This window comes from Phalaenopsis equestris, unplaced genomic scaffold (genome assembly GCF_001263595.1).
Source record: "Phalaenopsis equestris unplaced genomic scaffold, ASM126359v1 Scaffold000609, whole genome shotgun sequence".
Taxonomy (NCBI): Eukaryota; Viridiplantae; Streptophyta; class Magnoliopsida; order Asparagales; family Orchidaceae; genus Phalaenopsis; species Phalaenopsis equestris.
In genome coordinates this window covers 97,985-124,320 of record NW_018165049.1, presented here as the reverse complement: position 1 = coordinate 124,320, position 26,336 = coordinate 97,985, and the positions used below count along the sequence as shown (strand labels likewise).

At 32.5% G+C, this 26,336-nt stretch overlaps 1 protein-coding gene across 1 annotated transcript in view; it reads right to left on the bottom strand.

Moving 5' to 3' along the window:
- Positions 1 to 8,015: 8,015 nt before the first annotated feature.
- The window catches only part of LOC110029899 (RNA polymerase II transcriptional coactivator KIWI-like), a 22,274-nt gene continuing 3,953 nt past the window's right edge, over positions 8,016 to 26,336 (bottom strand). Inside the window, exons 3-4 of the mRNA XM_020732383.1 lie at positions 21,180 to 21,202; positions 8,016 to 8,333 (exon numbers count right to left, since the gene is read on the bottom strand). Coding sequence (XP_020588042.1) covers positions 8,274 to 8,333; positions 21,180 to 21,202 — 83 coding nt within the window. The 3' untranslated portion in view covers positions 8,016 to 8,273. The remainder of the gene's footprint in view (positions 8,334 to 21,179; positions 21,203 to 26,336) is intronic.

Below are 26,336 nucleotides of genomic sequence, written 5' to 3'. Positions count from 1 at the left end.
TTTTGGTGGATTGAACAGACATAGGTCGCATTCGTCGCCGGCGTTTGGCCGGCTGAACAACCGGAGGCTGCAAAGGATCAACATCTCCACCACCTCCAAGATCTGTTTGTCGCCGCCTTTGATTAGTCTCTCCATTGGAGGCGCTTTCATTAGCATGGAGAGAGAGAGAGAGAGAGAGGATGGTTGAGAGAGTTATCGGGCCACTCGTTGTGACAGTTGATGCAAATTTTTATCAGGTGTCCACTGATCATATGGCAACCCGAGCCCGAACAGTGCATGTTAATGGGTTCAAATTGTCATGTGGCTCCCTGTCATTGGATACATGATATAAATTTGCACCAGATATATGATGCAATAATTTCTCGAAGGCAAGGGTACTTACAAAAGTTGGAAGTTGCTTAAAAATAATTTAATATTCAAAAAATTATAATAATTATTATAATTGTTTTTTTTTTTTAAGAAGTCAGATCTCAACTAAAAAATTGTGATCACCTTAGATTTCAGCGGGATTCGATTTATCCAAACAGATAAAATTGTGATAGAGTACCCTTGAGAGGCACGCTAGTGAAATGTGGGCCGTCATTGACAGAGTTAACGGAAAAGTTTGAAATATATAAATTCTACTGTTTTATATGAGGTATGCAAATCACGCCTTTTTAATAATCAATAAAATAAAGGAAGCGTTGCATATATATCACTCAATTCTAATGTATTTACATATGTGATTTTTTTTTTTTTATATATGAAAGTTTTTAGCTGGTAATAAAGTTTGTGCTAAATACATAACTGCATTGGAATTGGGTGGTATGTATGTAAATGCCCCTAAGATATATATATAGCACTCGAGTTAAATCAACTATAAAATTAATAGAAGTGAATGATATTGTATTATATGTTAATTCGAGCATTAGTCTTATACAAACATATTCGAATGTGGCTCAAAAATATGTTTGAAGTCTATTCGAGTCATGCTCAAACATTATTTGAATATTGTCACACATGTTTGGTTAAAGTGATCAAACTATATCCAGATATATTGGAGCAATTTTCATACTTTATTAAGGCATGGATAATATAAGGATTTTGCACGAGGTTCAATCCATGCCCAAACATAATTTGAAGATATGATACATTAGATAGTAATCTTATACTTGTATTCTGAACCTTTTTTTTCTAAAGGGAAATCACATATTAATAGGGCTGTCAAAAAGGCTTCGTTCTTTGGTCGCATTCGGCTCATTCGTTAAGTAAACAAGTTGAACACGGATAATTTTTTTAAACTCGAATTATAAACTGGCTAAACATGATCAGCTCTTTGTTCGCTCGTGTTTGGTTCGTCTTAGCTCAAATTAAAAAAATCATATAATTATTTATATAAGAATACATTATTTAAATATTATATATATTTAAATGTAAGTTTAAATCATAACAGCTCGTATGGTAATGTGATCATATGCCTTCTGTTGCATACATTTTGGTCCATATTCAAATCCAACACTCTACATCTATTTTTTCCAATTAATTTAAACCAATCAATTTCAAGTCAAACACAAGTTGAATACGAACAAGAATATTTAAATCGAGCCGAACGCAAACACATTGTTCACAAGCCAATTTAAAAATAAACTGATTTCAAACACGAGCAATTTCAAACGAGTCAAACACGAGCTTAGCTCGTCTACAGCCCTACATATCAATATTTCAATATTATTGTTTCATGGAGGAGAACATAGACAATTACAGCTATAAATATTGAAAATTTATTTACGAAATAGTGCATAGTATTGATTCTTTCAAATAGTACTTTGATAAAAAATCTCATATAGGTCATATATGAAGTTATAGAGCTAAACAGAAACCAAATAAACTTAAGCTAGAGGTGATGTATCACTTAGGTTGAGCAAAATTTGTAATATCAACCTCTCCTACGAAGCTAAATGTAGCAATAAGACATTACAGACTTAGGGTGCGTATGGGGCAGTTTGTGCTTATTCAGATAAGCCGCTTAGCTAAAAACGCAGACCGCAGGTCGAACTTCGCGTTATGCATTTAGTGTAAGAAACCAATTGTGTTTTCGGATAAGCTGCTCAAACATATTTTTCCAAACGGTAAGACGGTGTTTTCAAAACACCACCGCAGTGGATAAGCTGCCCAAACGGAACCGTAATAATGCATTGGTATACCAGTAAATTTACTTATCTAAAATGAAAATAAATAAATATTTCATAAAGTAATTATTAAAAAAAATATAATTTAAGAAAACTTATTCTAATGAAACAATCTTTTGCTATTAATATTTTGTCTCGTAGGGGAAATAATTTTTTTTATAAGTATTAAGTACAATTAAACGAAATTTAATTATTTCATAAGGGTTTACATGAAATAAAATTAATTGCATAGGGGTATTATCAAAATGATAAACAGTGGAACATATAGTGACACTTTTACAAAATTAAAAAACATTAAGAGATCAAATATGAAATATACCGAAAAATGTTTCTATGTATTTAATACTTGTAACTGCCACAACAATCATGAAAACTATAAGACCCGTTAGCCATAAACTCATACATAAGGGTGATCATTAGGCCAAGTTTGGATGGATTGTTTTTCAAATTGGACAAATTGATTGAATCCAAAAAACTGAATCAATTAAAATTTTGATAAAATCGAGCCTACCAAACTGAAGTATAATTTCATTTAAACAATATGCTCACGAAGAAACTCAATTTTAGAGGTTTGTTATAATTCGGTTATAAACAACATCAAGAATAACATATCGCACATGTATAATATCAATTTAAATTCATGAATCCTTCATTTAGTTTTGACTTTTTTTTCTTTTTTTTTTAGTTTGTTTGGTTAAATAAAAATTAAAATCAAATAAAAAATTGAAAACCAATACTTGTACGATTATTTAAGGTCAAAATTACTTGCATCGATAAAAATGTGAAAACTATCGATAAAAGTAACATAATAGGTATATCCTTCATTAGAGGGGTGAGAGAAAGGACCCCAAGCGTTAGAATGTAACATTTCAAATAGAGTATATTGAGTGATACTTGAATTAAAAAACATCTTGTGGCTTATGTTGCGTAAACAGTCCTTGGCATGTTGTAGAGTAGTAGGTGATCTTTACATGAGAATTTTGTTTTGATATCAAAGATAGTCTTGTGGTGAGGGTGACCAAGTCTTTGGTACCATGTGTGGGAGAACATCATGGAGTGTTTCAAGGCAATTGTGTGATAAAATCCTTGATTGGCTAGACCAGTCATTAGAAGTTTCTTGGTTGTTGAGTCCCATATGTAAAACTTGTTAGCATCAAATGTAACTTGACAGACATTATCCTCAGCAAGCATATGAACAAAAAACAAGATTATGAGGAAGAGATGGAGCTCTTAAAAGAGGAGAAAGAGTGAGCTTATTGTACGGTGTAGGAAGAATCCCCTTACAAATGTGATCGGTGGCTTACCCATTGCCAACCAAAACCTTTTTTGTACCTTGATATTTTTTTGGTTGTTGCAATTTTTCAATATGTGGTATGATGTGTGTTGTGACACCCGTATCAACAATCCAATCTAGTGGTGTACATTGGAGGTTGGTGTGTAAAGCAGTTGTTAAAAAGGGAATGGTGGGTTTGTATTGCAAGTTGGATTTATGCCAGCATTAGGCTACGGAATGCCCTTTCTTGTAACAAATTTGACATGTGATGGATTGTTTTGACTTGGTGTTGTTGCTGAAACTCTGAGAATTGTTGTTGGTAAAGGTTTTGTGAGAGGTTTTTAGATTGTTTTGTGTACCTTCATTGTAGTATGTGAGCCGAGAAGAATGTTGTGACATCGTGTTGGCTTTATTTGCAAAATTGCATTACTCACTATACAAAAGAGAATAGAAGGCTTCAAGATTGACTGGGTTCAGCTGAGTCCTAATAGCAATCTTGAAACCTTGGTAATTGGGAGGTAATTCATTTAATACGTATAGAATGATATCTTCGTTGTCAATCTAGGATTTGACAATGGCTATGTTGTCAACCATAGTTTTGACAGTGATAAGATATTGTATCATGTTGTTATTTTGTCATGAAGATATGATGAAGCTCATTCTGGAGTTAAATAACCCTGAATCTGTTGGCTGACTAAAATTTTCTTTCTAAGAAGATCAGTATGAAAGTTGTGCTGTTGAGATGAATGATATATGAGATCATAGAATTTTAGATCGTGGACATTATAGCTGTCGTAAGACTTTGATCCACAAGTTGTCAAAGAAGATACTCAGGATTTTCTTCTTGAGTGCAGATTTCTTGGCTGGAGCTGGGAGGTATGATGGTTTCTAGGTCTAAAAAGGATTCAAAGCCATTGGCAATAAACAGTTTTGAATCTGGACCTTCCAAACTAAAGAAATGTTATGAGAAAGAGGTTGGTTTGTCATTGTCTTGATGAGGGACATCTCAAGAACTTGAGGGGTGCGAAGATATGTCCCTTTTATCCTTGTGTGAGAGTTGGAAGATTGTGGATTGATTTGAGAGAGATTTGGAGAGGATGAATCCATAATGTGCTGGTTTGAAGAAACGAACTAGATGAATAAGAGAACAAAGAAAGCACAAAAGAAGAGATTCTTGAAGATCAGAGGAGTTGATGGACTGAAGGCTCTAATAACATGATCAAACTCATAATAAGAAGAAGGGACGGAGAATCATTCACAAAAACAAAAAAGTGATTAATAATTCTTTCTTACTATTACAAGACACAGCCTCCCGTATTTATAATATTAGGCAAGGGTACAATGGTAAAACGCAATGGAGATAACTCGTGTATACAAAAGGACTTCAACCCTAACACACCAAACATAATAAAGCTTATGTTCCAGGAGTGAGCTGCTCGGGTGACTAAAGGTGCCAAAGAGGAGCAGAGCAGATATGATCCCTTTTAGAAAGGCGACATGAGCAAAAATCGAAGTTTAAGTGTTAGATATGTAAATGCATAAAAAATGAGTGGTATGCATGTAAATCTTCCTTAAATTGCTTGAATCTCAAATAGGTTTGGATTTTTATATAGCATACATGATGTAAGTAATTTCTATTTTTGTAGGAAAAATATATTTTTTTTAAACAGAGATGTGTATGACTGAAAAGTGCCTATGCATATCTAAACGAGATCTGATGTTAGTAGAGACTAGACAACCACCTGATTTGGTATGACTGAAAAGTGCCGACTACTATTTGTCTGTCCAATGCAGTCCGTCTGTTAATCGCAATCCGTCAACCGTTCTACAGTTTGTCTACCAACCTACTGTCTGTGTGCCGACCACAGTTCGTCTATCGACCTACAGTCTATTTGCCAACCGCAGTCCACTTGCCGATCTCGATCCGTCTTCAAACGCAGTCCGTCTGCCAACCACAGTCTGTCAGTCGACCTCATCCCATCGGTCGACCGCCTTGTTGGGCAGATCCAAATATGTGAATAGGAGTCACCTTTGTACAAAATGGTGTAAGGCACAAGAAGAGGTGCCAACGAAGGGGCAAATTTGTATTTTTATATTTGTCCTCCTATAATCTATAATTATTACTTTTTTATATATAAGGGGACTCATGAAATTTGGCACTCCACTTCTCCTGTAAACTTTCTTTTGATAATAAAATGGGTCTGAGAGTCCAAGTAACACCCCCAACTTTGCCCCACTGGGAACAATTTTGGCATCATTCTCCGTTCTTCTTTCTCTCTCTCTCTCTCTCTCCCGGTTTCCTACCGTTCTATGCTTTGGGCATGTACCACAGGATAATTTTGAATCCAGCAAGATATTATTTTTTATATTTTTTAATAGCTACCTAACAAATATATTATTAATAATCAATTATTTGCTATACATATACCTGCAAAACCTTTTTAATATTCAAAATAAAATAAAATGTTATATGAATAATTTACCTTGATTTATTGTTATATAAATTTCTATTGAATTAATTTCTAATGGAGCAAGGTATGCTTTCCACATAAATTAGCTTTGTTAAAGGCAATAAAATATATTCCTACAACTCATCACTCATGTTACAATATGTAAATGCTATTAATCATTTGGTTATAAAACATGGGTTGAAAAACTTGCTCATGATGCAATGAAGTGTAAGTTCAATGAAGCCCTTATGAAAATTGGCTAGCTGAATCAATGAGCCGCAACATAACAATTCATTTGAGAACTATCAACTGCTCATTGGTTGATGTTTACGTTTTTAATTTTAAAATGTCTTGATAGAACTAAATATAAATTTAAAAAAAAGAATAATGTAATGAATAAATAACTAATGAGTTATATTTGGAAATATTTGGTTATATTTAAGCAGGTTGTATATGGAAATATTAGAATAAATATACATTGGATATAATTTATCGTGCAAATAATAATAAACATTACCATACTAAAAACATCATAAACAATGAAATATTATTGTAACATGATGATGTGGTATTAATTACCTATTATTATACAATAATTCATGCATTTTTTATTCATGTTGCATCTCCGAGTGCTGCATTGCTAATAATTTAAGAGGATTTTTTTTTTTTTTTTGAGGTTTGAATTATTAAACTCTATCATTATAACTTTTTCTCAATAGATTTTCTCAAAATGTTTGGTGCACCATTGCCATAGAAACCAAAATTTTACCCATAAAAGTTAATTTGATTTTTATATACGGTAAATCTCCTTTTTCTTATATTGGCTTCGAGTAAATTTGACTATATTGTTGTTTCTTTCTTTTTCCTTCTTTTTTTTTTTTTATTTGTTATTATATTTCTACTCCTTTCATTTACTCTTTTTAAAGATTATAAATGAAATAAAATATTATTCATCTTCCATTGCATAATTTTATGATCATAGTAACTACTAGTAAATAATTTTTCTTTTGCGAACACAAAACATATTTGAACTTGTTTTAGAAGTTAAAATCAATCCTTTCATCACATCCTATGGTATCAAATATTCTCTATGCCAATTGGGATGTGACAAAAACCTTATTGACTACTAAAAATTTGACCAGCTAATTTAAACAAATAAATTTGAAAACTAAATTTGTTGTATTTAAAATATTTTCCTCAAGTTTTACTGCTCATAAAAGAAATTTAGGTCCTTATTTTTCTATGTTTATTTGCTTGTAAAATAAAACTAATATTTAAAATACAGTGTGATGGGCAACTATATGAGGGCCGATAATGTAGCGGCTCACAGCAACAATGGTTGGCAATGGAGACATCGACTGTTGCCAATAATGACAACACATGGTGGCAACAATGGAAGTTGGCGATCAACAACGATGGCTAGTAGTGAGCATCAATTACAACCGCTGATAGCAATGGCCGACAATGCCGACGACAAGTGTGGCTGCCAACCGTGTTGGCCAGTGAGACTATTGTGCTTCTCGCAAGAGATTATAGCCAACAGTTGTGATTGATAATGAACAATGGAGGCCAGCAATGAATGGAAGAGATGGAGGTGCTTTAAATATTTAATATATTTAAAACTCACACAAAATAAGCTAATAAAAAATTCCAAAAAGTTAGACATTTATTTATCTTTCAGCCAAAATTTTGAAAATTTAAATTGCCTACATTTGATTAACTATGCATTGTAAATGCTTCCAATGAAATGGGGCCAAATCATTCAAGCAAAACAAAATCATAGATGAGATGGGCCACAATTTTCTCCTAATATATGAAAAGCTGCTCCTTTCAATTCTCCTATATATTTTAAAAGAATTTGATTAATACTAAGCATTTTTAAAGACACTGATTAAAAAAATTAACCATGATTACCTACAATGAATTGAATGGATGGATTGAATAATGGTAATTGAAAAGTTTACAAATCTATCGTCCAAGTGGATGGGAAAATTTTGCTTTTGGCGTAGTTTGACCTCAAATCAAACTAACCAATCTAATTCTCAATATTCTAGTAAAATGAATAAAACTATTCAGTGCAGTTTGAGCTCAAATCAAACTATTCAACCAAATTCTCAATGTAAGTGAAAAGCAAAATCCTAATTTCAAGCCCCTAAATAAATTCAACTTAATAAAGGATGAAGAGATCCACAGGTTAAGTTTCAACATGCAGCAGAAGTGCATGCAGCTTCCTTTACAAAAAGCAAGAAACACTAATGATACTACAAGCATCTTCTATAACGGTTGGCTAAAGGAAGCCTAGATCATATTCTACTGTATACAAGCAAACCATCGAGTCAAAATTCACATACCCTGGATTCGAAAACGACCACAATTTTGATGCTAAGCATGCTCCATCAAGGCCTTGCTAATGTCGGCAATATGGTCTCGCAGTATCTCCCACTTGGCATAAGCAAAGAAAAAATGTTATGCAAAGTTGAAATAGTAATAAAATTTTGAATAAAAATCAAATTAAAATGAGAGAAAATGTAATAGAAACCACAAAGAAAAGACAATTGTTATATGATTAGGTGATAGTCGCTTATATCCATAACATAGGGATCAAATATTCTTACGAGCTATAAAAGGACTGCTTTGTGGATTTATTTTCATATATAGATATGATTTAGAGTTAACAATTTGCGAAAGTGCATCCACGTGTTATCTTTAATGAAGATAACATGCATTGGTTGTAGCTAAGCAATGAGAGAACAATTTCCTGCTGTAGGATAGAAAAAATGGAACGATAAAGGAGGAAAACAATAAAGAAAGCTGCTGCAAACTTCTTCCCTCGGACAGTTAGGACATACATCAATCTTATTATCGAATGGGGTCCCCCTCTTCCTTTTCTCTCACTTGTCTTGCTTCTATGAGATATAAAACATTTCTTTTCGAGATTCTTCTCGTACTATTAACTAGATACAAGTTTGATAACATTAGATTAATTATAAGACCCTATAAAACTTAAATCTCATTTTTTTTTATTCTATTTTAGGCAAGATTTGAGCTTAAATCTCACCAAATAGTTTTTATTCTATTTTGTGTTAGGGCATCCCCTATAAGTGAGGCGTTGTATGGTCTGAATATATTAAAAAGTGTGCAATGCTGCTACACTGGTGTCCAAGTAGTGTCAAATAAGCAAGGGTACTCTCATCACGGATGGATGCAGGCAGAGAAATTAGTGTAATAATAATCATATTTAAAAAATAAATAAATTAAATTAATTAAAATAACAAGAAAAAAAACTTAGTTGGTAATGACACCTGTTGTGCAAGTAAGGTTGTAAACAAGCGGGCTTAGGCTTGGCTCTGTTCGGCTCGCTCGAAATTGCTTGTGTTTGAAATTAGCTCATGAACAATGTGTTCGTGTTTGGCTCAATTTAAATATTATAGTTCGTATTCGGCTCAAAATTGACTCGTTAAAATTAATTGAAAAAATAGATATAAGATGTTGGATTCGAACCTACACCAACTTTGTTTAATAGAAGGCATGGAATCACATGACCACAGAGTTATTATGATTTAAAATTAGATATAAATATATAATATATTATAATATAAATAATATATATAATTTCTTTATTTCGAGCTAAAACAAGTCAAACAAAAGGTTGTTAATGTTCGACTCATTTATAATTCAAGCTTAAAAAATTTATTCGTGTTCGGCTCATTTACTTAACGAACTAGTCGAGCTGACCTACTTAACGAGTCGAACGAGCCTTTTTAACAACCCTATGTGCAAGTATCGTTCAAGGGAGACCCCCATCGCTCATGGGAGCATTAAGATAGATTTTTCCTCAACTCCCCTTATTCGAACCCAGCAAGAGAGGCAGGGGATGCGAGAGCAAGAGCAAGAGTCGTGTGAGAAAGAGGGAGCCGTGAGAAACAGAAGAAGAAGAACGAAGAAGAAATCGAGGAAAAGTAAGAGAAAGAAGAAGAAGCAGTAGAGGAAGAAGAGGAAGGAGGAAAAGGAGACGTCCGGCTTGGAAATAGTAAATTCCTCCCATTCTCTCGAGTGCGGGAGTGTGACAAGAGCTCAAGAGGCTCTGTCGAGTGCCCCGAGCATCAAAGAAAAGTATGAAGAAGAACAGGACATTTGATTGACTATCTGGAGTGCTCGAGTGGCTCGTGAGACACTATGTGCAGCTCCTGTGGCCTACCTGAGTGAAAAGAAGAGGAAGGAGATCTCGTGCAGCTTGTAGGAATCTCGATCGAGAGCTGAGAGAGGATGAAAGGGTCGGCGGGAGCCTATCGTGCAGCTTGCAGAGGAGGATGGAGAAGGAAGGCTAGTGGGATCCTTCTGCGTGCGAGGGAGGGCTCGACCGAACCCTTATCTGCTCGGTTTGAAGGGCTTAGGGCAAACAGAGGAAATGTAATGTAATGGTTTAATTGTTTTTTTTTTATTTTGTAATTATTAAATATGATAGTCCAAATTTAATTTAGATAATCAAAATTGTAACAAAATGGGGCTTAATTTTTTAAAAGATAATCATCGAGGAGGCTAAAGCAAGGTAAAACCTTGTCAAAGATAGGAAATTCAAGTCTGATGATTAATTTTAATAATTAAATGTCATTTTCCTAATCAATTATTGTTAAGCAAAATTAAAACTTTAAGAACGCTAAAAACCTAAGTTTAAGGCCTGACAATGTTGTTCTTAAATGAAACATGCCAAAAAAAATTTAGAATGTCGTTTAAAATAGAATTATGAAAGTTAATTTATGAAATGTTAATATCTTAACGAATGATATAACAGGTATAGTTTAAATTGTTCCTATAGGTGCACCCAAAAGTTTAGACTGATTGAGCAAAAGACAATTTGACTACATCATTGAGGTGGGTATATGCCTTTATTTTGCAATAGTTATGTTTATTTACTGTTTTCTCAACTTTTATTTTAAATGCAAAAGTACATGTTTTCTTTTAAATTTTAAATATAAGTTTTCTTTTAAAGGTTAAATACAAAATAAAAAATGAATAAAATATGATATATGCATGCATATGAGAGTCACTCTTGGATAGTACTAACAGGGGAATGCAGTGTACTTGTACACGAATTGAAAACAAAAATAAAAATAATTATATGCCTTTATTGTAGGTTCGAAATGTTTAAATGTATACTTTTTTAAAGTATACGTCCAATTACGAAAAAGTGTAACTTAAATGAAAGGAAATAAAACAATTCTCTTTACTACTCTAGTTTACTGCACAACTTTTATTGTTGTCGCACTTTTACAAAAATATTTTAAAATAAGAACTATTGTAACTTAGAAACATTTACTCATTGAGTTGTTTTAACTCAAACCATAGTTGCTAATATTTTTTTCAGAAAAATCAGTTATAGATTAGATGAATCCCAATGAGTACGTGTGCAGGCGTCGTGGAGCGCAAGCTCATAGGTATTGAAGTTTAATTTATTTTCTCTTTAAAAGTAAATAGTTAATTATAAATAATCTATTGCAAATATAATTTTTTAAAAATAAATTGGCTCATTTGTTCATTGGATTTTATTTTTTGTTAAGAAATTAAACTGTTGGATAGGTTTCCTCCGTCTGATCGTCGGCTCCTACCTTAGTAATTCCAAGCTCTCGGGCTGTGTCGTGATAGTTAATCCATGAAACTAATATTAAGTCAGAATCTTGGAATATAAATACTCTCACAGGTAAATTAAAGGAATTAGTGAATATTATGGTTCATAGAAAGATAATCATCTTATGTATTCAAGAAATTAAATGAGTTGGATAAAAGGCTAAGGAGATCGATATCATAGATTTTAAATTTTGGCACTCATTTAAATGTCGCACTAGAAATGGTGTTGGTGTTGTGATAGATAAGAGTTTGAAAGATAATATTGTAAAAACTAATAACATTAGAGGTAGAATTACAGCTATAAAATTTATTGTTGATACTGAGATTTTTAATGTTAGAAGTGTTTATGCTCCTCAAATAGGTTAAGATATACGTTCAAAAGAAAAATTCTAAAATAACCTAAAACAATTAATGCAAATGTTATCTCTTGAAAAGACCTAACAAGTAGTGAGACCTACAACTCTCTATGGCAAAAGGTTAGCCTTTAAAAGAGAAGCATAAAACAAAGTTAAGTATTCATAAGATGAGATGCTTAGGTTGATGAGTGGCTTGACATTTAGAGAAAATATGTGAAATGAATATATTCGTGATATGGATGGTGCAGCTCCAGTAGCGGACAAGATTAGAGAAAGTCTCTTATATGGTTTGTTCACATTAAACATCGATCATCTAATGATCCGGTGAGGAGAGTAAATGTTTTAGATTCGACTTATGTTAAGAAAAGCAGAGGTGAACCTAAAAAGACTTAGGAATAATTAAAAATGGTCTTAATTTATTAAAATTATATGAAAATATGCACTCAATAGAACACAATGGAGATAAAAGATTCATGTAGTCGGTCCCACTTAGTGGGAAAAAGGCTTGTTGTTGTTGTTGTTGTTCTTGTAATGGATTTAAGGATCTCCTAGTATTAAAAATCAAAGCATGAAATGAATTGTCAAGTAGTATATCATAAATTTGTAAGATTTTATAATTATCACAACAAACATTTTCAAATATAAACCCTCTCGATATTTACTAAATTTATATTTACAAGATTTCTTCAATCATGCTCGAGTTAAAACACTACTTGTAGCTTGTCAACAAAAAAAAAAAAGTTTACCATAAAACAAATCCAATATTTACAATAAATAAGATAATTCAATCATAGCATGTAGAAATTTAAAGGGAGAAGATTTTAACTCTATAATTGTAATACTCTCCCACTCAAAAATAGAGATTGTTGATACACAAACTTAACAGTCAGCATCAAAATACTTTTTTATATGTCATCTCCAGATCAACATTCATGGAAATTTATTAAAGCTTCGCAAAATCTTGACTAATTTCTCGGTACCAACTTTGCGAGCATATCGTTGAAGTTTTATATCTACTTATCTTAGAATGTGGTGGGGCGCCTCCTACGCTCAAATTGTGGTCATACCGTATATGTAGCATGTAATTTGCCTAAGGGTGGAGGGCAATGTTGTTTGCCAAATAAAAGGCATTTTGGTTGCCATAAAAGAATACATAATCCTCTTGTGACCTATTTAGTCCTTCAAAAAGCTTTGAACCAGACAATCTCCTTACTAGCTAAAGTGACTGTATATATTCATCTTTCAAGATTGATATTGTGATTATCTTCCATAATCATGACACCCAATTAATTATGATGCCAACCAAAATATAAATTTACCCAATTGTACTCTGTATTTGGGTCTACACCTAAATCAATATAGCCCAAAAATTTTAAGTGGTCCTCCTAAACTTAAAAAATAATTGATTATACCTCTAACATAGCACAAAATCTACTTCACATCTGCCTGCTATTCTTTTCTCAAATTAAACATGCATCCACAAACCATTTCCACTACTTATGCAATACACTGTCTTGGGAAGATTACCTCAACATTAGTGATCCAACAACTAAAGTTTATGGGCCTTCTATCATGTACTTCTTTTCATCTTCAATTTTTGGCATTTTTTTTTTAAGTCTTAGGTGGCCGGTGTGAGGCATACTTATTTTCTTTGCTCTTGTTACATTAAACAGGTAAAACATCTTTACAATGAAAGAAAAAAAACTTTACAATAAAATATAAATGTAAAAGTTTTAAGTTATCCATTTTGTGATCTCTTTTTATCCAAAGAATCCTTGCGGCTTTCTCCAAAATCTTTCATTTCAAACTTCATTCACAACTGTTTTCTCATATTATCAATCTTTCAAAAGATTCCTTCCAATTACATATCATCAATATACGATAATAGAATAATATAGACTTTTTTAATTTCTTTGAAAACGATAATAATTGGTGTTGCATCTACATAATTCAGTCCGTGTTCATTAACCCATCTATAGGCAATGTTTCATGTTATATAGGCTTTTATTAACATTGCACGCAAAAAGAATTTTGATGATTCAAAAAAGTCTTTTGGTTGAACTATGTAGTTGTATCAATCCATATTAACAAGGAGAGAAGTTGTCAGTTTATCCTTCTGTTCAAGACATAAACCTTCCTCCACTAGAAAACTTGTCACTAAGTGAAATGTCATCAATTTAAGAGCAAGAGAAAATATCTTGTTCTCACTCTCCCTCTATCTCTATCTCTATTTGTGTGTGTGTGCGCGTGTGTGTTTGGTTGAAAATACTTTACAACAAACACATCATTACACCTTTTCTCTAGTATATTTTACATTTATTTAGCATATACATTTATTTTGTAATTCCTTCATATTCGAAGGGACTATATCTATACTTCTATAGAAAACTCCCACCAGACAAGCCTTTATACGGCTTCATTGTACTGCTTGAGCTCTCTTGCACCAGTGAGCAACAAATAACAAAGTGAAAGAGGTAAGCAGGCTTGCAAGTTCAGTGGCCTTCAGATTTAGGTCACAAGAGTGCTAAGCTCATGCAGCTCCTCATTTTCTCGCACCATTTCCTATCTTTGATCCAGAATAGGTGGCTTTTCTAATTCAATATGCTCTGGAGTAAGAATTTCTTTTGCAACAATGTTTAAAATGTCTTTACACTACAAATTTATTTTAAATAGCTGAAATCATCTCCTCAATATTCAATGAAGTAATATTGCTTGGATTAAGGATCAAGCTTGTCTTTGGCTATCTAATCAACATAAAAATATGATGCATAGCTAAACCCCTTTAATTGTGATAAGTATATCACGTTCTTTGTCTAAGCTTCTTCAAGTTGAGTGCATCTACTAAAAAGGCCTTCAGAAGATATGTATGAAGTCTCATGCACCTTGCATATTCATTGAGAATCTCATTAACCCTTTTAAACACCTCATTAAGAAGATATGTATGAAGTCTCATGAATCCTTTTTCACTAAGATCATTTTTTATACAATATGCCCAAGTCGTCCTAGGTCTACCTTTGTCTTTCTTAATAAGTCGAATCTAACATAAGTCGAATCTAAAATATCTACTCTTCTAATCGAATCATCAGATGGTCGGCGTTTAATGTGACCAAACCATCTAAGAGGACTCTCTCTAATTTTGTCCATCACAGGAGCAACACCGACCCACGGATATATTCATTTCGCATTTTGTTTCTTAAGTGTAAAGCCACTCATCCATATAATCATTCTCATCTCGACAACACTTAACTTAGTTTTATGCTTCTCTTTTAAAGGCGAACATTCAGCACTACAGAGCATTGCAGGTTCCACCACCATTTTATAAAATTTTCCTTTCAGTCTAAGCAGTACTTATCTATCACACAATAGGCCCGAAGCATTCCTACGCTTCAACCAACTAGCTTGAATTCTACTAATAACATCCCCATCAATATCACCACCACTTTGAACAATAGACCCGAAATATCTAAAGCGTTCACGCCTTTTAATAATTTGATCACCCATAGTTACATTTCTGTCACTAGAGCTACTACTACTAAAATTGCATTCCATGTATTCAATTTTAGCTCTGCTCAAACGAAGGCCTTTAGACTCCAAGGTAAACCTCCATAATTTAAGTTTTTCCTGAGCTTTTTATCTCGTCTTATCTACGAGAAGGACAACATCAGCAAAAAGCATACACCAAGATACATCCTCCTGTAAGTGTCCAATAAGATGATCCATAACTACAGCAAAAAGATCCTGATGTAAACCAACAGAAATAGGAAAATATTTGGTTAATCCTCCTTCTGTTCGAAAACAAGTAATAGCTCTTGTATACATATCTTTAATGACTTGAATAAAAGCGTAACAATATCTTTCTTCTCAAGAACTCTCCAAAGGATATCTCTTGGAACCTTATCGTAAGCTTCTTATGGAACCTTATCGTAAGCTTTTTCAAAATCAATAAAAATCATATGTAGATCCTCCTTATTATCTCTGAACTTCTCCACCAAACCTCTCAATAAATCTAAAGCTACCATAGTAGGCCTACCCGGCATAAATACAAATTGATTATGAGAAATCTTTGTAATGCGTCTTAGTAATTATGAGAAATCTTTGTAATACGTCTTAACCTAAGTTCAATTACCCTCTCCCATAATTATGAAGTATGACACATCAAATTAATTACTCTATAATTTGCACACTCTTGTGCATCCCCCTTTATTCTTAAAAAATGGGGACCAAAATACTCCTCCATTCTTCAAGCATCTTTTTATATTTTAAAATAATATTAAAGACTTTAGTAAACCAAGAAACTCCCAAATTTCATAAGATTTCCACACTTTCATTGGGGTATCATTAGATCCTATAGACTTTCTACTCTTAGTTTTCTTTAAAGCCTCCACAACTTTTTATTAACGCAACGGTAAAAATGAAACATTTTATTATTATTAACGATATTGAGATCACTAAGGTCGATAGTATTTCCCGAAAACTTCATTGAAAAGTTTAACAAAATAACTCACACGCCTATTTTGAATATCTTTTTCTATGAAAAATATTTTTAACATTTTCATCTATTTTTTTTACATTTCAACTATTTTTTATAATATAACTTTTTATATTTTATCTTTTCTTGCATATTATTATTCCACCACCAATAAATTTTTATAGAAACTTTTTTTTGATCCACCAAATACAACTTTTGTACTTATTTAATAGCATTTGTTATTTTATCTCACATAGAATTTACTTCTTCAATAGAATTTACTTCTTCTTGAACATCCCAAATTTTGAAATCTAAAATTTTATTCATAAAATTAATTTATTTATTTCTTTTAGATGCCCTTATCTAATTCTACGATGAAGATTTATAGTATTCTTTATTTTATAACTCTTTATCTTAAAATCTAGAACTAATAATCAATGTTGAGCATTTAAATTCTCACTTTGAATGACCTTACAATCCTTACATGTTCGAAGATCTCTTCTTCTCATAAGAAAATAATCAATTTGTGTTTATTAGATTCATTCTTATAAATAATAATATGTTCATCTTTTTTCTTGAATAAAGTATTAATAAATGACAAAATCATATGCTAAAGCAAGATCTAATATAGCTCTAACTTTTCATTAATTACTCCAAATCTGTAGCCACCACAAATATTTCTAAATCTTCAACCACTCTACCAACATGTCCATTTAAATCTCTTCTAATAAAAATTTTTCTTCAAAGGTATCATTTGTATTAAGCCTTCAAAGTCATTTCAGAATTTTCTTCAGAACCTATATCTAAACCTAGTTGAGGAGCATAAGCACTAATGTTGAAGGGCTATAATTCTACCTTCAACTCAATTAATTTTTACAACATTATCTTTCAAACTCTTATATATAATTACACCTAAACCATTTCAAGTGTGACTCTTACCTGAATACCAAAGTTTAAAACATAAGTTATCAATCTTCTTAGCCTTTTCTCCAACCCATTTAGTTTCTTGAACACATAAGATATTTATCTTTATATAAATCATAATATCAACTAATTATATTAATTTATCAGTGAGAGTACCTATATTCCAAAATTCTATCATAATATTAGTTTTATATACTAACTTCTTTACCCGCATCTGTCTTTAATGTGATAATTTTTGCTTATTTCACACTAAACTCGGGCGTCGGTGTAGCAGCCCTTGCACATTTTTCATTGTATTCAGATCATACAGCACGTCTCTTCCAAGGAATGCCCTAACACTTACACAATGATTTTTTTTAGTGATGAAAACAGAACTCTAGATTAATCCCGCAGTCTGCCACCTGTTCTCTCCTTGATAATTTTAAACACCATGGTTAGGTCATGACAGACATGCTCATGATATAAGAGAAAATACTAGGGTGAGGCAGAAGGGAGCCAATGAAGAAGTTTTTCAGGACTATTTCCTTCCTATGGCAAGTTACATCAAGAAGCAAGAAAAAAAGTAAGTGAAGAGATAGATATTTCAGAGGTCTTTTAAAAGCAAGTTGAGTAATTATTTTGTTATATGTATTAAATAAATGTTTATTTGATAGAGAATTTTTGTAATACTTTAAACAGTCATTTTATAATTATATACATTTGATGAGTTTGAAAGGAAAAGAAATGAAATGAGAGAGAAAAATGAATTTTTAATGTTTTTTTTAAAAGAGGTAATTTAAAGAAAATGAAATGTAAAAGTTTCAATCATACAGGATTACCTTCAGATAGTAATGACAGGGGATGTGATGTACCCGTGCAAATTAAAAGAAATGATAAAAGTATACCTTTGGATATAATTTGAGGGTACATTTGAGTATATTTTTTATGGTACACTTGAGTATATTTCTTATGGTACCTTTGAGTACATTTTTTTATGATACATTCAAGTATGACAGTAATCTTATTATGACTCTTAAAGAGGTCAAACAATAAATATTTAAAGTGAAACAAGTAATGGTAAATTTGACATGAAAGTTTAAAATTTTATAAATAAATGAATGCACTTTTTTTATTGTTCATGAATAGTATTGACTTAATAATTTAATGAATATTAGATTATAATTGTTCACTAAGTCAAATTTACAATTAAAATTAATATTTTTTTTCAAGATAAGAAAAGTCATAGATTGTTATGACTAACTGAAGAGATTTAGTTTACAGGATGAGAACCGCTGTTGTTAAGTATTATGGTTATAACTTTTTTTGTACTATTTTCATTAGTATTATGGTTAAATTGTTAAGTGCTAATTAGAGTTGTCTGCAAATTATGTGATTTCCGGATGTTTGACTTTTGTATATTACACTTTGTGGATGATTTATGGCTTTTTTATATATTTGGAGTTTTCTAAAAATAATGTGGAATGAAATTGAAATATTAATATTGTCCTACCATTGTTTCTAACTTGGTTAATTTCAAGTCATCATGTTAGGTCGTGATAAATGTCTTCTCAATTTGCATCAGTCAATTCTCTGCTTAAATTGAATCTTCGGTTCCCTTAAATAATGGTGGACATAAATCTTGAAATATCTTCAAGTGCTTATTCTCAGAGACTGTATCACTTCCAATAAACTGTGATTTAGACTCCTGACTCAGTTGAGTCATTGTCACCATCATCTAGGTTAGGACATTCGCGTTCACATTTATAGTAGATTGTGCTTCATCGTTTGCTATCGGACTTTCATCTTCTATAATTTCAGGTGTATTCTATGCCTGAATGGATGTAATTATTAATATAAATTAACTTTTTCTAATTTATTAAAACTTTCTTATAGTTATCTTTTTGGCTTTTTCAACAAGATTATATTGATTAATCTTGAACTTTACTCTTATACCACTTTTGTCAATATCGGGTCCGGGCTTGACATTAACTACGACAAGTACAGACGATCATACGGTGAGAACTAAATTTTCTAAATTTATTTTCTATAACTAACATTTAATAATTGAAAGCCACAAAGGAAATTAAACTAAAGTAATAAATTTACCTCATTATTGGTTGTTCGTGTCTTCTATAAACATTGTCTATTTTGTTGCTCGTCTTTCAATAAAATAATTAGACTTGAAAAGTTAGTTTAAAACAACTATGAGCAAACCAAAAATCAGTTAATACTCGCATTGTTAAAGTGCAATAATACAAAAAAAATGTGCATATCAGTTAAGCTTTTAATAAGTCAATATAAACATTTGATATTTTAATAATATGATATTATTAAATGAATTTTACTATATCAATAAAATGTTTATAACATTTTATATCTATATAATCGCCACAAGAGCATCACCTAAAAGTTGTACCAATTAAGGTACTTCAATGTCAATGTCCCTTTTCATTTATGGACATGAGTACATTAACGTTCCCCCGCTAATATCAATAAAAAGATGATTTCATCATAGTCAATCATGCACATACAAGCAGTCAATATAAACATATCATTCATATGCTCATCTCATTCAATTCAATATACTATATATATATATATATCGCAGTAACAATTGCATCACAGTAAGTAGCTACAAACATATAACATTCATAACAATGTGACCAATAAATAAAAGAATATCTCATCAGAATAAAACTTATGCAAGTATCATTGCTTGCAAAATGGTTGAGAAGAAACAAAATATTACTATATATTAAAAATCCTGAGTACTCACTTGAATGACAATTTATTTATTTTTGGATTTGTCTTAATTACGACTCTTCTAAAATTGATGTCTATAATAAAAATAAATATTCATATTATAAAACTTTAATTAATTATTATTTTGATTAACTATTAATTTTACATTTTTCAAGTATTAAATTTACATTATTATGTAATTCTAATTATTATTATTATTTTACTTTTCTTTAATTCAATATATATTCAAAATTTTATTAAAACATACCTTATGTTTTCTCGATCGAGAGTCAACGCACGCGGAACCATCCCCTCCCTCCACTACAAGCAAAATTCGGACCACACACATGAGAGCTCTAGCTTTGGCTCCCTTCTTCTAACTCCTCTGCAAGTTCAAACGTGGCTCAGCCCGTCGCATCTCTTCCTCCTTTGTCGCGAGAATCGACTCCTACCGCACGCGAAGACTCTTCCTCTCATCTTCCTTCCATCGGTCGCACGGCCCCAATGTCGGCTCCTCTTCTACTTGACATCAACGCAGCCTCCTTCTCTACTAGACAGAAACGTCATCGTCCACGACGCTAACTAGGTGCAAGCCCTACCATACGGTCATTGGTCCACGCACGCATTGTTCGACTCTCAGGTAAGTCAATCTCGCCATTGCTGCCCCTCCTACGCATCATTTTATACACAAAAGTAACCTCAAAGTTCTCGATTGTTCGCTTCGTCTCCCCCCTCTTCGGTTTCCAAACTCCTCGCTTCCTCTCCCTCTCTTCGGTTCCCCCAGGTAACTGAAATGAAGCATCACATAGCATATCACATTCACCCATAATAATTCTTATTATTTCCTTAAAAAAAGGAGAAAGCAGCTCTGCCCTTTAGAAATGGAATAAAATCCATCTAAATGAAGATAAGGTCCAGTACAAATGATAAATATGTAAGAAAGATAACATTTAGCATATCACACCCTCCCACAATAATTTTGATTTTGAGAGAGAGAGAGAGAGAGATTCCCCTCCCTAGAAATGAAGACCAATCCATCTGTATGAAGAGCAGTTCCAAATGTTGAATTAACTTATATTCACATTCTATCAAATAAAAGATTGAAAATAGTTCCAACTTTAGTGTTTCCAACCATATACTTTGATAACAAGCTGGTCAGATAATAAACCTAATAAAATTGAAGATTGAGCATACCTGATCCAGGGGAAGTAAGATACCTGCATGTAAAAGACAAAATGTTTATACAAGATCAAAAAGTTTACAAGAAACTGAACTTCTATTGGAACTTTTTTCAATGAGCAACATTTTGTTTAAATAGACACATATAGACATACAGCAGCCTTACAAACTCGGAATGCCAAAACTTTACATTACAAACAATGGAAGTTAACAAAACAAATAAATATATTCATAGAGAATAAATATGACAGACATTGCAAGTCTGTATATGAAACGCTAGAAATGCACAATGTACCTAAATGTGTGCAAACATGATAACATTTGAAGAAGAAGCCACTTTTAGCTAACATGAGCAGTGACTTTAATCAACGAATCCAAAAGTACTTCCAGAAATATGAAACTTAATTTCTAACGCTAATGATCATGTCACCATTCTCGCTGCATATTTTAGGGGTGTCCACTTAATCCTCTATTTCGACTAAACAACAAAAGATCCTTAAACCTTTACTGGAAAGTAGCAATAAAAGAAAGTGGCAAGCTGCTAGAAGTCGCAAAAAATTAAGAATTTGTGCAAATCAAAATGCCCATCAAACTCTCTCCGCATCTAGCATACTTTCATTTCATAAATCTCAACATGATGATCATTAAATTTGACAAAAGCTTAAATAATGAAAGATAGAAATTAGAAAGACAATACAATTTTAAGCAGCCATGCAAGACAATTACTGCAACTAAGAAATGCCTCCAAGTCACAATTCAAACATTCTTCATTATTTATGAAAACACTTGCACGCGGTCAATTTTGTCCGCAATTTCTCTCAATAATACCAGTGTCATAAACTAAAAAAGGTCTTCAAATTGTTTAGCCAAAATAAACAACCGATTATTGATTTGTGAGAAATAAGATCAAGCACCGTCTGTCATTCACTTAGGAATAGAGGTATTGATTTTGGCCATTTATCTAAATAACCTGAAGTAACAGACATTGCATAGTAGATTACAGAGAGAATTTACCTTTACAATGTAAACAAAAACTAGGCTTCTAATATCTACTGCCGATCCATCAATTCTGAAAGACCATGATTTAGATGGTGTATAAGCAGTTAAACATCTACTTTTTCATCAATTCATGAGCATATTGCGGAGGAAAAAAATTTTAAAAGTTCTGATGCAAATACGGCATGCTCGCAGACAAAAAGGTATAAGATAGTTATATCTGATTTAGCCGGAAAATAAAAAATTGATATTAACTGATTTAGTCAAAGCAGTTCATTCACTATTTACAATGAGAGCTGGTCTGAATACAGACAATGGCTTGTGCATATAACCTTCAAACCTATGAAACCAGTTATGTGCCAACTTCGGGTCAATCAATCCCCTATTTCAAGAGGATTACCCAACATTGCTGCACCCACCGACTTCGAATGATTTAATTGCCGCCTACTTTCAATATAGAGATAATCCAATACACTTTCAATCAAGTAGCAACTTAGGATTATTCAATCACTAAACATTTTCAAGAGGGAGGTTGTTCTAACAACAGTCAATTGTTTGTTAAATGTCGGTCATCCATCTTCCCTTGTTTCAGAAAAAGGAATATCCTAGCACCCTCAATCGCTCACTAGCTTCAAGTCATTAGTCCCTTATCCGCTTAGAATAATTGTCATGACTGTCAATCACTTGCATGGCAATCACGATCTGGACAGATAACTTAGAATTAACTAAGGCAAATAGGGACACTCGAAAAGTGAAAAGCATTTATAAATATTAATAATAGTCCACAATAATTTTCATATAGAAATGAGTGACTAAATCCACAATACACATATAAGCAACCTTCTAATAAATAAATTTGATTACTCGATAATACAATAGCACAAATAGTACATTAAAAGCAACAAAACAAAAAAACAAGCAGGCTGTTATCTATCCCCAACAGTGTCTCTTCTCTTGTAAATAAATTCTCAACTATCAGCCATATCAATCTAGCAAACCTCTTCCTAAAAATGATACTTAAACAAAATATTAAGTTTTAAGGAATTTTATGAATAATTATTATTTTATTATGCATTAAAATTTTAGACATATGTTTACCACGAATGTTCAAAAAAATATATTGATCATAAAATAAACTTTGAATATTTCATTTTTATAAAATTTTTACATAATCATCTTATAAATTATATTTTCATTTTCATTTAATATTTTTCTTTTTTTCATGTCATTTTTCTTTCAGAAATTATCTCAAAAAGCACTCTCAAAATCTTTTCCAATTTATATAGCAAAAGTACAACAATTTTCATTTTTTTTATATTTTGTGTCATAAAGATACAATCATTTTCATTGCATTTTCCTTTAAAGTGCACGACTATAATAACATCTCTTTCTTGTACAATAAGGGGTGACTCCTGCTAGACTTAATCATTTATTTTTTATTTAACTTCTATTTCATTTATTTCCATATTTAATTTCATTTGAATTCTCATTTAATGTTGTGGAAAAGATAAAAATTGAAACCACGAAGCATGAAGATCATTTTCGCTTATGTTCATCCAGTTATGAGAGTGTTGTTAGTCAGTATAACAAATAAAATTTTTAAGAACTTAATTTAACGCAAACAAAGTAATAATTACTCACCTTGATTTCACTTTATGAATGATCCTTTCAAATTCTTTAACTTGTGTTTTCTTAAATTGAATTCTTGAAATTGATTTATAAGATAATACTTAACACATATAACTTAAAATGAATTTAAATATTACATTGGCTTAATTATGAGAATTCTAACATTTATTGTTTTCCTTCTTTGTCCTCTTGCAAAATTCTCAATGCAAACTCACAAATCCTTAGAATCGGAAGTTATTTAATCCCTTATTTAGTAAATCCTAATATCAACATTTAATATATACAATTAACTTACTAAATATTTTGTAATTTTAATAAAACCCTAATCATACATTTTCTCTCATTCAATGTATTTGTTCGTCGAACTCGCACACAAAATTGTATGGTTCAAAACATAACCTTATTGTTAATAAAATTTTAAATTAATTGATTACTTCCAATAAAAAACCCATAATTCTTACCGCATTATCTTCTCCTTTAATGCACTATCCTCAATCTCTCTTGTCCTTTAACTCAATCTCTTAGTAATTCATAAAAATAAATATTAATTTATATAATTGAATATAATTGTATAGGCATTTATTTAATTAAACAAAATAGCTTATATAAACCCTTACCGTTATAAGCTTAGTTCCACCTCTCACACAAAATTGCCTTCCTGCTTTCTTAAAGCTAGGTTCGCTGCCTCTTGCACAAGTTGCGCGCACAAGCTCTCCTCTGTTCTAAGCCGCACAAGATGTTGCGCTCAGTTCAATCCCTATATCCTACAAATGAGGGTCATTTCGCCTTCCTCCCTTGCACACAGAAGCATGCTCGCTCTATTCTACTTCGCACAAAAGCCGCAAACAGCTTTGCTCCAAACTTAGTCGAAACCATAGGGCTACAACAACGGCGTCAATTTCACCTCCTACACGCATCGCCGCTCGAATCCCTCCTATGAATGATGCTCCTTCTCTTGATCTTCATATACAAAGCCCTTAGCATTAACTTCTGCCAATGGCGACGAATCTCCAATAAGAAAAGCAAGCAACCCTTCGTTACACAGTAACTTCTTCCTCTCCCACTCTCTTTCTCTATCTCTTGCTCACTTTGTCTCTAACAAGAACAAATGAATCTTGTTTGTCCCCCTGCATCACCTAATGATAAAACCACCTCGAGGGTTATTTTGAATCAACATATTAATTATTTTTTATTATGATTATTACAATGACGTTTCTATATCGTCTTTCCCATAGACTTAAAGTTATGTAGCCTATACTTTCACAAAAAAAAAACATCCAAACTACTCTCGGTCATCGCCATATTCTTCTTTTGTTGCCTCATCCTTCGCCTTCATATTGTGCCATTTATGCCATAATAATGAGAACCATTATAAATGCCTTCAATCGCCTCCATGGCTTTCATCTTTCATTTCATGCTTCACATATAATTTGCGTTGCCACCATAGTTAAAATTATCTATATTTCCACCGTCAATCACACGACCTTCAAGCATTGCATTGTCCAAAGCATTCGTGTCATGAGGCCTTCATCTCCAAGGACAGGTCCTTGATGCTTTGGCTTAAATAATTTGCCACACCAAAGTCATGTCATCTTCACTTCCAAGAGGATCATCCCAGCAATCCTTCATGGCCATCCTCACATTTCTATGTTAACTTGTTCATTGCATGATGATCTTGTCTCCTTCTTCTAACAGAAAAAGAATTAACCTAACCATGCAAGGTGACTCCACAACCTTGAATCAATTTGTTCTCAACCCCTCCAGGTCGTACCACCTCCAACTCTAGAAGGTGGCAATCAAAGCCATACTCAACAGTCTACCCAAAGTTCCAAATCATCCGGTCCATCAACCAGAAATATGTCACTTTTGCCTCCTAAAAAGAATTATCCTGGTGCACAACTTTGTTCATCACATTAAGTTCTCGTTTGCCTTCTCTTATAAGAAGAGGATCAACCCAACCATTCTCGGTAACCTCACTTGACACCACCTTTAGTTCAGGCAAGCTTCAATTCCATAAGGAATATTATCTAAGCCATCATCACCGATCTCCCTGACCTTTTAACGTAGACTTCTCCATCCGCCCAATATCATGTTGCCTTCACTCCAACCCCACCCCATCCCCAACCCCCCAAAGAATAACTGTCCCAGTAGCCAACCTCACTGCCCCACAAATGCAAATGATGCGAACGACAACCTACTTCTCACTTTGTATTGATAACTTCTCCAATATTTGAGAACAGAAGCCATAGTAGTTCCTATACACTACTAACGATAGATACTTCAACTAAGCAGCGGGGCTTAGGTTTTTCCATTATCAAGTTTTCCATGTAAAAATTCCTATTCCTATTCTCTTCATTCACTTCTTTAATTGTGTGTAGGGTTTCATTCATAACTAGGGAAATCAAACTCCCTCTCTATTGACACAATATCTAACAAACAACAAGTACATTACCAAAAGTATGGGTGGGATTCACAATAATGGCCACTAGGGCCCGCTACTCCCAATAGCACGACCAGGCCCAAAACTACAATGTAATGTTCAAATAT